Genomic DNA, 15630 nt, shown 5'->3' with positions numbered 1-15630 from the left:
CATATGTAAATTAATCACACAGCATCAATCTGCAAATAAAAACATTTAACCTTCAGTTGTCCAACAATCAGTCACATAACATTACAGGATAGAAGTGAACCCCAAACCCAACCCCAACCCTGCATTTGGTGCACACGTAATATAATGCCTACATACAAGCTCCATATAAACAAGTAAAGTTCCACATTAAAAGCCTACACACCTGTCCAACGCTGAACCTATGGTTGACTGCCAAGAGCTGGAGGTTACCTATTCTGCACTTTCATTTACTGTCATTTATCTGCAGCCAATGGAAAGACAGATTCTTGGGGAGAAATGGCTCTGTACTCAAGTAATTCTATCTTCCGCAACAAAGAAAGTCTTCTCTTTCTCCTACTGAAAGTCAAATGATGTTGTGCCATTTTTGGTCCTGTATAAGGTTATGATAAGGATGGGGGGAAAACAAAATGAAATGTCCCTCAAGGAAGGCAGTGATCTTCTGTATAGCCTACAGCGGGGGTCCCCAAACCTTTTTATTCAAATGTAAAAACAGTTGGTGAGCAAAATAAGGATGAAAAATGGACCTGGGGGTACAAAATGAAGGCTATGATTGGTTATTTGGTTGCCCCTATGTGGGGTAGCAGCCTACAGGAGGCTCTGTTTGTCAGTACACATGGTTTTTATGCAATCAAAACTTGTGTCTAACCCAGGAATTAAAAAATTAACACCTTCTTTGAGGCCACTGGGAGCAAAATCCAAGACTTTAATGAGCAAGATGTTGCCCCTGAGCCACGGGCTGGGGACCACTAGCCTTCAGAGTAGTAGTGGTAAGGTAAAGCGAGGCTGTTTGAAATTTTTAATTTTTGGCCAGAAAATCCTCAAGAACCATTATGTAAGCCCCCATTACTCTATGAATTTCATTTTTATGTAATAAAAACCAAATAGGTAAATACCTGGCCTGGTGTTCCCATCAATATTTGCATTAACACAACATTGTTTGGACAATTGTGACCTTAGTGTTTGACCAATAAAGCATCTATTGTCTATGGCAGGGGTCCCCAACCTTTCTTACTCGTGAGCCACAGTCAAATGTAAAAAGACTTGGAGAGCAACACAAGCACCATAAAAGTTCATGGAGGAGCCAAATAAGGGCTGTGATTGGCTATTAGGCAGCCTCTATGCACCCTATCAGCTTACAGGGGCTTTATTTGGTAGGAAATCTTGTTTTTATTCAACCAAAACTTGCCCCCAAGTCAGGAATTCAAAAATAACTCCCTGGTTTGGGGGCACTGAGAGCAACATCCAAGGGGTTGGGGAGCAACATGTTGCCTCGCGCCACTGGTTGGGGATCACTGCTCTATGACATCTATGGCTGACTGACATTCTGACCTAGTAATACTTCTTCTTGGTGATGGATGAAAGACCATCCTTTCCATGAGTATCAGTGCATAGATGGACAAATCAGGCAATACCCAAATATGGAATTTCTAAGACACCATTTTTATGGGAATGAAACGCGTTGGGTACCAATGTTTTATCTCAATTTATGGCATGCCCTGGTTTCAAATCAGGACCATAATGTACAAGTAGAAAAATAACCAATACCCTTGCATGTAATAACAAGAATCAGGCATTACGATTGGCCTTGCAGTTGACACGATATTGTTTAATAAAAAAAAAAAAAAAAATAATAAAAATAAAAAAAAGCACAGAATCAACTGAAAGATTAATACATATAAATTAGGTGAAACGACAGTGACACTGGTATTTGTAAGAGGAGATATGTACAGTCATTTGAACAGTGTTTACCTTTTCTTCCTTTATAGTGTTAAAATTAATAAAATGATTGGCTTGGAACTATACATTGCATTGATTGAACCTTTAACAGTCAAAAAAATAACACAAACAAAATATGCTCGGAGCGTTACCTTCAGAGTGATTGTGAGCTAACAGTTTCCCAAAATGATATCGGCCTGACAAACTGGTCTAAGGTTCTCTGGGCATGATGATACTGGAAACATAAAAGTGATGTGCAAAATAGAAAGAATATGTAACATTTACACGATTTCAAAAATAAGGATTCAAGCCAACAAAAACCGGGACTAAAATGTACCCCCGTTCTTACTTCTAACATATACGTTTAAGAAGTGGAGTTGCGGTTGCGACGGGGCTTTGATGACCAAGAAGTCTTGCTGGGTAAGGAATGTAGCTAAAAGTATTAACAATGACTTTGCGAAGAAGGGGCATTTAAAGTTTTGTGCTGGGATGTACAGAAGACATTTGAGAGGAAGGGAATGGAGACTGGGGGTTGATGGCAGTTAAGGGATAAATGCTGTTGTGTAGTAGGTCTCCATAGGAAGAGCCTACTGGTGCACCTGAAGCAATTTGTCTGTACAGCTGCTGAGAGTTAGTAGAGTTAGTCAGATATTGTCTTTGCATCATGAAGGTGTGAAGAGCCAAAGGTTGCATAAGGGGGGAAAGCACAGTCTGGTTTTTCAAGTACTGCAAAGGGTGAGAATAAGCAGTTGGTATGCGAGAACTTAAACCACCACATAAGCTTCCGGGGTACATGCCAGGAAAGACAGGTGATGAAAGGGGGTATTTGTGGCTTTCCATCATGCTACCAGAATGAATATCATGCACTGATTTGCTGCTTTCCCCGTCTTGACCAACAAATGTCTCTTTCCCAGACATTTCCTTTGGCAAGCTGAGTGGAGATACAGCTCTTATTTTTTTCTCAGTGACAGGGTGGTCCAAGTCCTCCAAGTTTCTTTTGAGGGATCGAGGAGGCCCAAAGTTCTGAGTGCTGGTTTTACCAATAGAGAATGGATGGACTAAACCTTCCACTTTTCTTACAGTATCGGGTTTTAAAGTCTTTGAAGGCCTGTGAATGGAATCCATATTTCTTTTGGGCATAGACATGGTCATTGGCGAAACCCTGCAGGCTTTCGGAGTGCAGTCCACACCAAGGGTTTTGCTGTTTGGAGTGTGAAATGGATTGTGGCTTTTGGCATCTTGCTGTACAGAATGGTGGGCAATAGAAGACCCTGGTATTCTTGTGGCGAGTTTGTGCAGAGATTTGGGAAGGCTCAAATCAGTGGGCTGGTCATCTACAATATCGCACAAATTCTGTTTGTCGTGTTGGTGCAAAGAAGCATGGTAATGGAGTTTGTGTGAAGAAGAAACATTTTCCAAGTCCCTAAACATTTCCCGGGAGTGAAACTTTGCAGAGTTCTCATTGTGAAGATGGTGTTCCGTTTGCCTATACAGCCTGTGCAGGTGGGGGGAGGAATAAAATTCAGCCAAAAAACTAGGCACATTTGAGTTTGACGCGGCTCTTTTTTCTGCCATTTTCTCTTTGCACTCCTGTATGCTGGCCTTGAGCGCGTAAGAGTCAGCCAGAACGCTCTGCTGATGTTTTGCAAAATCACAGCAGTAAGAGTCTACTTTGCCGAACATACTGTTTTTGTAATGGTCGTTCACAGTCTTCTTCTCCTCTGGGCTTTTTTGCTTAAAACTTTGCACGTGCTGAATAACAGAAGGCCTGTTTATGGCAACAGATTCCGAATTGGACGAATGATGAGTCTGTAACAAAGACGGAGATACTTCACCTTTAGAGCTTAATTTTTTTTTGTTTATTAAGGGAGGTGGTGAACCATAGGGGAGATTACCAGGCTGCGAGGCCCCACTCACCTGCGATAAAAGCTTCTTTTTTGCAAGGGGAGACATGATTCCTGGATTCCCCCTTGAGTAAAGCAAAGGCGTGTAACTGAACGAGGAATCGTCATTCATTGAGGGAGGTGCCTCTTTCTCATTCAGCATATCGAGTGTTTGTACTAAGTAAACTTTGGGATTCTGCTTAAGTGCATTTTGGAATAAGTTGCTGTCCAGGGGATTCTTTAGATCACTTGATCCCAGTGGATCCATCTTCACTGTGCAATTAGCAATGTAATCAGGCATATCCGGAAGTTTTTCCTCTTCCATATCATGCCGTGGCGGCTGAACGGCGGGAAACACATGCAGCTGAACATCCTCGGCGTCATCTTCCAAGTGATCGGAATAATCCGGTTTGATTTGCTCTTGTTTTGTTATTGTCATGGTTTCATTAGGCATTTGTAGCCGCTCGTCCGTTTGCCTGGAGTCAATCTCTTTAACACAAATCAGTGAATCAACAGGATCAGCGTCTTGACATGAATCTTCATCCTGTGTCACATGGTCTTGGTTAGCAATGGTTTCTTCCAGCTCATCATTTTCCGAGAGTGAGGGATACTTGACTTCAGAGACCACTGACTCAGACTTGTCTACAGATGTCTTTGTCTCCTCTGAATCGTAACCGAAAGGCATGTTTTTCTCATCTGCTTCCAGATGATCCTCTTCGTCTGGTGGAACCTTAACAAAAAAAATAGAAAGATGGGATTAGTTTCTATTCCTGGTGTCACCGCAAACACCTTCTATTTTTGTAGTGGATGCCTAAAATGTCTTCATGATAGACTGCAAATCAGAGGTGTCCATATGTGGCCCTGCAGCCATTTTGGAATTAAAACTACCGTCATCCTAAACCAGATGCAGACAACATGTAGGTGTCTCTGATACAGAACAATGCGCAGGGTTAATAGATCAGAGCTTTAAGCCTTCTGCAGTCCAACACTTGCTTGGGATTACCTTGAGCTCAGAGCACAGTTACATATATATCAAAACATGTTCATAACAGCTAATGCTCTAGGGGTCCCCAAGCCTTGTACACAAATCTCACCCAAATTTACCTTTAGACTGGGCCCATCTTTCCTCTGAATTAGAACCTCTGCAAACATACAAGGGCTCATATATTAGTATATGTGGTACAGGTATAGGACCTGTTATCCAGAATGCTTGGGACCTGGGGCTTTCCGGATAAGGGATCTTTCCATAATTTGGATCTCCATACCTTAAGTCTACTAAAAAATCATTTAAACATCATTTCAACCCAACAGGATTGTTTTGCCTCCAATAAGGGGTAATTATATCTTAGTTGGGATCAAGTACAGGTACTGTTTTATTAATACAGAGAAAAAGGAATCATTTAACCATGAAATAAACCCAATAGGGCTGTTCTGCCCCCAATAAGGGGTAATTATATCTTAGTTGGGATCAAGTACAGGTACTGTTTTATTATTACAGAGAAAAGGGAATCATTTAACCATGAAATAAACCCAATAGGGCTGTTCTGCCCCCAATAAGGGGTAATTATATCTTAGTTGGGATCAAGTACAGGTACTGTTTTATTATTACAGAGAAAAGGGAATCATTTAACCATGAAATAAACCCAATAGGGCTGTTCTGCCCCCAATAAGGGGTAATTATATCTTAGTTGGGATCAAGTACAGGTACTGTTTTATTATTACAGAGAAAAGGGAATCATTTAACCATGAAATAAACCCAATAGGGCTGTTCTGCCCCCAATAAGGGGTAATTATATCTTAGTTGGGATCAAGTACAAGGTTCTCTTTTATTACTACAGAGAAAAAGGAAATCATTTTTAAAAAATTACGAGAATTATGGCCTTTCTGTAATTCAGAACTTTCTGGATAACGGGTTTCCGGATAAGGGATCCTATACCTGTACATTGTTATCCATAGCAAACAGACCATGGCTTCTACAGTCTAACTGCAATTAACTAATTCAAGCTTACTGCCGATTGGCTGCTCATGGAATTAAGAAGCTGTGTATTCTAGAGATCTTAGAGTTATTTAAATACACACACACATATATAGATTGTAAGCTCTACAGGGCAGGGACCTCCATCCTCTTGTGTCTTTGACTCTTAACTTGTTGCAACTGTATCTTGTATTTATTTGTATTGTTATACTTTGTATTTATCTATTATCTTAATAACCCCGTTTGTATTAATCTATTCTACTGTACAGCGCTGCGTATATAAGTAGTGCTTCATAAATTAAGATATACATACATACATATATCAGACTTATACCATACATCAAAATACACAAATTTTGTGTTTTTCTTTAAAACTAGAAAGATAATTTACAAAACAAACTTCATTTGGACAAAGTGCCCGAACAATTGAATCTGACAGGGACCTCATCCGATAGCCCCATCTGTCCACAGCTTTACCCCTCCTGCTACTGCAGCAGCAGGCTATGAACTTGTACTTTATATCCATGGGAATGATACACGGATGAACCCAAGTACACAAGCCCAGGGTATAAATAATAACACTTATTTACAGAAGTGTATTGTTGAATATGAGAAACAGAAGGTCTCATTTACACCGTGCCGCTTCTCTCAATAACGTGTAGCTTTCAGCTCCTCTATTAGCGAAGTCCATTCAGTCTATTCATACTATTATGTAGTGCACTAACCACTAACCTAGGAAGTTGCCGGAAAGTTCCGCGTGTGATCCTGCAATCTGACAGGTCGTTAAAAGGTGGCTGTCATTCTATTGTGAAGAGGCCATTATAAAACATTGTATTTGCTCCTATTATTTTCTCCTGTCCTTTGTAAAGATAAGAGGCATGAAGGCAAACATCAAGGAATGCATTATCCATAAGCTTTACCGCTGGTCAGCGCGAGCCGGCCAATAGAAAGAATACTAATGATTTGCAACTGTTTTGAAGATGTCTTTCTATACAGCGGCTTCTCATATCTCTCCATGTGCTTTTCATATTAGGCACAGAAACCTTTAAAGTCGTCTTCATTGGGATATATATTTTTTTCATTTTCGGGCTTAATAACCTCTCTTTTCAGTCAAAATACCATCATTAGTCCTTTAATGAGTGCTGCTCTATCAGTGGTCTCTTGAGTTTATTCTATTACATGGAAATACCAGACAGATGAGTAAAGGCCGAAGGAGGAAGAAGGGGGAAAGAATGGAATAACGTTTCAGAACATTTCACATTTTACAGAAAGGGCCAAATCCCTGTGGGGTTAGGGCTGCAATATCTAACAAGGGGTAGGGGAATGTAGAGACGGAATGGGGCACAGGGGCAGGTTTAAGGTAGGACAGAGAGTGGCAATATGTTTGTTTGGCTTTACAATGTGACAACTTGCACTAAGGGTCCCTGATATAACTGTACTACTAGTAATCAAGAAATACTCTACATTGTATTAGACCTATTGTAAAATGAATTCATTAGAACAATGTCCCAGGCTAGTGCATAACCCCCCCCCCCCCCCTTTCATTATAAAAGCAGAGCACCTTACATTTAACCTTATTGCCTCCTATGGATTATTGTTTTATTATTATTATTCTATTTATGTTGGCCGGCGCAACATGTATGGCATCTCTCTTATGCTCATACCAATATATACATACAGGCATGTCAAGAAGGCTTACTTGCAATAAAACACATTTATCATAAAAACAAAATGGCTGTCCCTTCCTATTCAATGTATAAAGTCTATTGTGTATTGCCCCCCACTACCCAATGTATAAAGACTATGCACCATCCCACCCTTTCATAGTCAATCTCTCATTCATGGCAATCTAGGCCCCCAATGGCAGCCCTGCCTCTCCCACACTCAAGGAAGAAGAACCCATTTTTCAGCCTGAGCTCCAACACTGATGTATATTATACACTTTATCACTTTAGGAAACAATACTTAACCAACAGACAGTTTATATTATGTTAAGTGACCTATAAAGAATCTCACCAAACTGGAATATATATATCAGTAAATATTGCCCTTTTACATCCTTTATCTTGAGCCGCCATTTTGTGATGGGTTGTGTGTTACCTCAGAGATCAGCTGACAGGAAGTGATGCTGCTCTAACTGTAACAGGAAGTAGTGTGGGAGTACAAGGCAGAACTCTGCCCATTCATTTGCTGATGGGGCCTAGCATGTGTGTGTGCCTTGGCTTGTTTGTGTGCACTGTGAATCCTATGATCCCAGGGGGCGGCCCTTAGTACTTGCAATGGCAATTTTCTATTTAGGATTACCCAATGGCACATACTAATAAAAAAGTATATTTTTTCTGAACATGGTTTATTTAGATAAAGCAGATGTTTATATATCAGCTGTTTTATGCAATATATTTTTTAGAGAGGCCTACAGTTTGGGGGTATAGTTTTCCATGAAACCTAGCTTGCCCTTATCAATAGCGTGTATTTAGATAGCGCCAACATACTCCACAGCCCTGTACAGCACAACCCTCATTTCCCAGAGCTCAGTGCCAGCGTGGATTCTTTCATTTTCCCTGATAAACCTCACGATGCAGTTAATAGCCTGTTATACAATTTAACAAGCATATTTCCTTCCCAGCAAAACATTATTTTCTGCAACACGTTCTGATAAAAAGAAAGTTATGGAATAAAAGGAAATCCATTTTCTCCTTAATCTCTCACTTTGGCTGTATTTACCAAACGGCTTTGACTATAAAAGAGGAGCAGAGATAGTTGCCATGGGAAACAGATTCGTTATATATACAGTATAGGGCTTTTGTTAATGATTCCAGTGTACGGTTTAAACAATGACATCTGACAGGTGTGGCGCAGCCAAAGAGATAATATTAAAGCACTGGGCGCTGGCAATGATGGAGACGTAAATTAATTGAAATGTAATAAATGTATTTAAGACCTTTGAACAGGCGATGTGTGTTTATTCTGAGGAATCACAGTCGCCCATTCATCTTTTATTATAGGAGACTGAACAGACACAGTTTTGACCCTTGTTTATTCTTCTATAATATACAGCTTGGTCATTTCCCTATGGGACCAAACTGTAAATTATATCCTTATAAATGGTGCTTAGTGATGTAATTGCTGTCACGACTATATTTTATTTAATAAAGTATCCCCCTGTCGTAAAAGCTGGTAAACTACCGGCCAAGTGGCAACCTTACCTATTGCACTATTTAAACTTGATGGGCAGCCCCCAGTGCTACTCAACAGCTTAGCAAATGCACGTTACTGGTTCTTAAGGGTCGACTTAAAATCATAACTCCACTAGCACTGAGAAACAAAACACTGAGACCAATATGCAATATTTAGGGTTACCAGGATGGTTCTGGTGAACAACTGTGTTCAACAAATATAATTATCAAGGACGTCCCACTCATTAGCAAATAAAAGTAACTGACACGAATATATTGGCCTTATTACCCTACAGAAGGCTAAAAACCATAATAATACTTAGCGCCAGTCGCCAGTCGGAACTCTCTATAATCCTAGTTTAATTATTTGGAAATTTTTGCTAAATTCCCTAATTTGCTTAAATAATGAGAAGGCCAAACCCATTTTAAGAAGTTTATATATATATATATATATATATATATATATATATATATATATATAGCTATTGCAATAACCTTAATTTTTCAGGAAAATGGACAATTTATTTAATTAAAATTCCACTGATTACAGTCCCAGAACTGGGTGCAGGTCTAGCATAGTAACAGCAGAAGAAACACAGGTTGCAGATCCCTGGCTAATGGTAACTATGTGAAATGCCCCAATATACCTCAGCCATGTCGTAGCCCTTTGCATCCTTTTCTTTTTTTGGCTTTTGAGGTTCATTCTTAATGCGCTTCGTCCCACAAATCTTCACTTTCATGTCCACTTCCTGAGGGCCATTCTCGGGTTTTCGAGGTTTGGTCAGAGGCAACGGTTTATCTTCCTCTCCATTAATGAACCTTTCATAGGGGAGGATTAATCTGTGGAGAAGAAAGAAAGGCTTAGACTTGGCAAATGAAATAACTGTAGTAGGAAACATATATTTCTAAATATTACATCAGTAGGCTGCAATGTCCAACACAGGGATTTTAGACCTGAGTGTAGCAGAAAGAAAAAGATGATTCCAAGAGGTCAACACACCCATGTATATCATAAAATATTACAATAAATCATATCATGCCACCACCTATGATCTATTTCTCCAGACTCCTGTGTGTTGCTATGGCAGATACGTGGGCAGTTTAGTCCTTTTGTCTACTACAGTGCCAATGTGCCTGGCCAGGGGATACAAGGGACATGAAATAAAAATGGCGGCACCCTAGACAAAAGTATCTGGTCCAGTGTGGTCTTAATGGAGGATATCCTTGTAGTTTGTAAGCTCTTTTGGGCAGGGCTCTCTTCACCTCTTGTATCGGTTATTGATTGCTTTATATGTTACTCTGTATGTCCAATGTATGGAACCCACTTATTGTACAGCGCTGCGGGATATGTTGGCGCTTTATAAATAAATGTTAATAATAATAATATGCACCCAGAGATGGGCCTAAAGGTGGCCTTACACAAGCCAATTAAAGCTGATGACAGACCGAGTCGGCAACTTATTAGCCTCATATGGGCCTACCTAAAAGATACTGGCCAGATGTCAATCAAGTTTAAAAATTCCATTGGGACAAGGAGCACATTGGCTCATTGATGTGGTCCATATCCCGATTGCCCATATCCCGTCAAGGTGATCTGAGGGCCAACTGCCCACCTCAAGGGGATTTTGCCAAAGTGGATCTTTCAATGTATGGCCAGCTTTAGGCTTTCTCCTTATCACAGTCAATTAGCACCCTAGTCCATCTTGCAACACCCAAAAACAATAAAGCTCTGATTCGGCACCAGATGCTGACACCGGCGCACAATAAGTTTGGCCTGCAGAAGGGAAGGACTAGACTCTTTATAGGTACCCATCCTGTACTAGAATGGCCAGTAACAAAGCACCGGGAAGAGCTTGTACCTCCGTACAACAAAATCAATTGTCAAGAAAAACAAACAAAATAAAAGGTTGATGACTTTCATCTGTTTCGATGAAGACCCAAACCCAATGACATTCCTGAGTCGCTACAGAATGACACATCGAGTCATGTGCCTTTAATAATCATCTGTTCTCCAGTCACTGCTCGGCTTTTGATCCCACAGCAGAAAACAGCAGCGTTATAATTAAAAAAGATGGATTATGTTACAGTCTCTCTCTCTGTTTCTTTTTTTTAATGCGTTCAACTTGATTAATGACTCAGTGTGGGATTAATGCACAACTCAGCGGCCTGAGAAAATGACCATTCTTTTACTGAACTCTTTCAGTCGCATTAAAGACAAATTCATTTAGTGGAGTATTGTGCAAAGCTTTGCTCTGGGACAGCACATGTAGGGTTTATGGTCCCCCTACCACCCAGTCCTTGTTACTGCTTAATGAGGTATTGTCATTATTAGTGTTATCCTTTATTTATATAATGCCAACATATTCTGCAGCGTTGTACAGAGATGATACACCATTCACATCAGTCCCTGCCCCAGTGGAGCTTACAATCTAAGGTCCCTATCATATTCCCATCAGTCCCTGCCCCAGTGAGCTTACAATCTAAGGTCCCTATCACATTCCCATCAGGCCCTGCCCCAGTGGAACTTACAATCTAAGGTCCCTATCACATTCCCATCAGTCCCTGCCCCAGTGGAGCTTACAATCTAAGGTCCCTATCCCATTCCCATCAGTCCCTGCCCCAGTGGAGCTTACAATCTAAGGTCCCTATCACATTCCCATCAGTCCCTGCCCCAGTGAGCTTACAATCTAAGGTCCCTATCCCATTCCCATCAGCCCCTGCCCCAGTGGAGCTTACAATCTAAGGTCCCTATCATATTCCCATCAGTCCCTGCCCCAGTGGAGCTTACAGTCTAAGGCAGGGTTGGGCAAACTTTTAGGCTCAGGGGCCACATTGACTTTCAGGCCGGGCCAGCTCTAACATGCAGTCTTGACGCCAAGTCGCGCGTGATGAGACTTGCGTAGCCGAGACAAACCAATCTTCGGCGTGCCGGATGTGGCCCGCGAGCTGTAGGTTGCCCACCCCTGGTCTAAGGTCCCTTACCTTACAATCTAAGGTACATACCAGCCAGAACTATTTGCACACTATCTCTGGGGTTTTAGGTAACTATTGCATATCAAAAAAGAAGGGAAATACCCCTTAGCGTTGACACAAAGCAAGGCATCACTGCTATTTTGTCTACTGATAAGGAACACTAACAACCTTTAGGATCTTTTTGGGCGCGTTATTATGCAGCCTGATAGGCCTATACATGAACAGTGGATAAAATTAATTGGTGCAAATGGGTGCAAATTCTAGGAGCCAAGAGAGAGGGGGATAAAAACAGAGTAGCAGAATACACAGACTAAACAGACAAGTCCTCATTCCGTATCCCTTATGGGCGCTTCTGCGTATTGGGGTTTCTGAGAAGGGCCGGCTGGCAATGCCCGTGTTTCACAGAAGAGCCACCACAAAACAACAACTCGGGTTACATTACAGCGAATAGAAAATTCATTAAGAAAGCATGCTCTGACACGGTATGCGCGCAGGCCAGTGACTAATGCTTTCTAACTGGGAGCATGGCGGCGTGCCAGCAGCAGCGAAACAGCGCCCGTGGGGGAATAGCCATGCTCAGATCCTGTTACAGAGCAAGTTAAACATGTTACAGCTGCTAAAATTGTAAACTGCTCTCTCTCTCTCTCTATGAAGCCTTCCCAAAATAATACTGCACTGCCAAATACCTGCTTCCTGCTGTAATATTACAGTTCATGTTTACATAATAAAAATTTAGAGAGCAGCAGAAGATCCGAGATGACAGTCTCCATATTGAGCCGCATCTCTTCAACGTTACCCTTTCAAATGCCCCTCACCCTGGCAACGAAGGGTGCAGGTACAATTATATACAGATATGGGACCTGTTATCCAGAATGCTTGGGACCTGGGGTTTTCTGGGTAAGGGGTCTTTCTGTAATTTGGATCTCCACACTTTAAATGATTTTTAGCAGACTTGCTAAAAAAAAAAAAAAAATATTGAATAAACCCAATAGGGCTGTTCTGCCCCCAATAAGGGGTAATTATATCTTAGTTGGGATCAAGTACAGGTACTGATTTATTATTACAGAGAAAAGGGAATCATTTAACCATTAAATAAACCCAATAGGGCTGTTCTGCCCCAATAAGGGATAATTATATCTTAGTTGGGATCAAGTACAGGTACTGTTTTATTATTACAGAGAAAAGGGAATCATTTAACCATTAAATAAACCCAATAGGGCTGTTCTGCCCCCAATAAGGGGTAATTATATCTTAGTTGGGATCAAGTACAGGTACTGTTTTATTATTACAGAGAAAAGGGAATCCTTTAACCATTAAATAAACCCAATAGGGCTGTTCTGCCCCCAATAAGGGGTAATTATATCTTAGTTGGGATCAAGTACAGGTACTGTTTTATTATTACAGAGAAAAGGGAATCATTTAACCATGAAATAAACCCAATAGGGCTGTTCTGCCCCCAATAAGGGGTAATTATATCTTAGTTGGGATCAAGTACAGGTACTGTTTTATTATTACAGAGAAAAGGGAATCATTTAACCATTAAATAAACCCAATAGGGCTGTTCTGCCCCCAATAAGGGGTAATTATATCTTAGTTGGGATCAAGTACAGGTACTGTTTTATTATTACAGAGAAAAGGGAATCATTTAACCATGAAATAAACCCAATAGGACTGCTCTGCCCCCAATAAGGGGTAATTATATCTTAGTTGGGATCAAGTACAGGTACTGTTTTATTATTACAGAGAAAAGGGAATCATTTAACCATGAAATAAACCCAATAGGGCTGTTCTGCCCCCAATAAGGGGTAATTATATCTTAGTTGGGATCAAGTACAGGTACTGTTTTATTATTACAGAGAAAAGGGAATCATTTAACCATTAAATAAACCCAATAGGGCTGTTCTGCCCCCAATAAGGGGTAATTATATCTTAGTTGGGATCAAGTACAGGTACTGTTTTATTATTACAGAGAAAAGGGAATCATTTAACCATGAAATAAACCCAATAGGACTGCTCTGCCCCCAATAAGGGGTAATTATATCTTAGTTGGGATCAAGTACAGGTACTGTTTTATTATTACAGAGAAAAAGGAAATCATTTTCAAAAATTAGAATTATTTGCTTATAATGGAGTCTATGGGAGACGGCCTTTCCGTAATTCGGATCTTTCTGGGATAATGGGTTTCCGGATAACGGATCCCATACCTGTACAATTAAATCAGCACGAGTACGTCCAGTTCTATGTCCGCTTTTGTCCCCTTCCCTGCATCCAAAGTGTTTAAAATCCATTCCAACTCGCACACATTTCACAGCGCTAATTATGGGCTTAATAGGATAACTCCTGTTAATGGCTTTTTTTTTTGTCTCCAGGAAATCATTTTTCAATATTTTATTGTGCGTATTTCATTGGGACAATTGCTGAACGGCTGTTAAAAAATTCTTCCGTGTTAAATATTGATGCCCGGCAGCGACCCGCGCGGTAATAGGTGTTAAGCAAATACAATTTGGCAGGTAATGCAGAATGATAGGATGGGGAATGGGGAGAGAAAATTGTTGCTGCTGGCAAAAATGTTAACACTGAAGAATCCCCACCAGGGTGACCCCTGCGGCTACACACACAACTGAACTGCAACTCTCTGCATCCTGATAAGAGTCTTATCTCCAGCTCTGGAATATTTATGTGCGGGTCAAGTTTTTCTAGTCAACCCGCACCTGACTAACCCGCCCGCTTCCAGTCCAAACTCTACCTGACCCGGCTATTCCCCTCTATTTATAGACCTGCACCCGCCCACTGCTGACATCACAAAAGGGGCGGAGAGGACAAGCAGAAGGACCTGCCCGTGACCCGAAAATGTAGTGCACAGGTCGGCCCGTACCCACCTGAACTGTGGGTATCGGCCTGACCAGCACATCATTACTGTGGAAGGCAGGGTGCTAAGTACTTGTTGTGGCCATACACATTACAGTTATCATCTTTCCTATGACCATTGGTCACAGAAAATATTGTTTGTACCCTCCCCTAAGGTTTAGAGCTGTTTTGTCAGATACACAATAGAATTCTACCCCTATCTGATGATTCAGTGCTAAACGATTGCCTCCCGCCTGATGAAAGAGACGACAGATATCCAAGGCCTTTGCCAATTTTGGCCGCCTCATCTCCCGCCATACATACACGTACCGAATATCATAGCAAACTTATATTGTGCATGTATGGCCACCTTAATGATACTGAGATCAAAGCTTGGCCATACACATACCAATGAAACAGGTTATCAGACCATGTATGGGGCGGCCCTCGGGAAGTCCTACCAGACCAACCTCTGGGCCTCTCCCTGAAGCTCCTGCCCTAGGCACGTGCCCTTGGGTGCCTGTATTATAGATAAGGCTCTGAGAGCATCCTTCAGCTGCCAGTGGGCTACTGTGAGTAGGGTTTCACCTGGACAGCCTGGTTTTCAAAATTTGGTACTTCAAATCGAATGTTGCGGCAATCAACCAATTGCTGCCCACTATATCATAACCATGACATCATATTCACCCCATATATGTCACCAGCACCACCCCTGATGTCATCAGTGCCGCCCCCTGCCTGGATCCCAAAGCCAAAAAGGAAGGCAACCCAATCAGTGAGTACACAGAAGTTATGAGGCCACAGGATGTTACTAATGATTACACTGAAAGCATTTCATGATTGTCACAAAATATAATATGTATTTGTACTTTTATTTTCGCTTCCAAAGAAAAACATCAATTTGCCTTGCTCTGCATCTGAACTACAACTCCCAGCATACTGGGCTAACTGGGGCAATGCTGACAGAGCTCTGACTGTACTTACTGATCTTCCCCACTCGCACACACCTCGTCCTGCTCTC

At 41.2% G+C, this 15630-nt stretch overlaps 1 protein-coding gene across 2 annotated transcripts in view; it reads right to left on the bottom strand.

The window, feature by feature from the left end:
• Positions 1 to 1624: 1624 nt before the first annotated feature.
• The window catches only part of arid5b (AT-rich interaction domain 5B), a 223342-nt gene continuing 209336 nt past the window's right edge, over positions 1625 to 15630 (bottom strand). For both annotated transcript variants that reach the window (XM_002939542.5, XM_012967696.3), the window contains 2 exons: positions 9437 to 9629; positions 1625 to 4368 (listed from right to left, as the gene is read on the bottom strand). In XM_002939542.5, coding sequence (XP_002939588.1) covers positions 2227 to 4368; positions 9437 to 9629 — 2335 coding nt within the window. In that variant the 3' untranslated portion in view covers positions 1625 to 2226. The remainder of the gene's footprint in view (positions 4369 to 9436; positions 9630 to 15630) is intronic.

Source organism: Xenopus tropicalis, chromosome 7, assembly GCF_000004195.4.
Source record: "Xenopus tropicalis strain Nigerian chromosome 7, UCB_Xtro_10.0, whole genome shotgun sequence".
NCBI classification, from domain to species: domain Eukaryota; kingdom Metazoa; phylum Chordata; class Amphibia; order Anura; family Pipidae; genus Xenopus; species Xenopus tropicalis.
The sequence above is the reverse complement of the archived record's forward strand: the minus strand, read 5'-3'. Positions and strand labels throughout refer to the sequence as shown.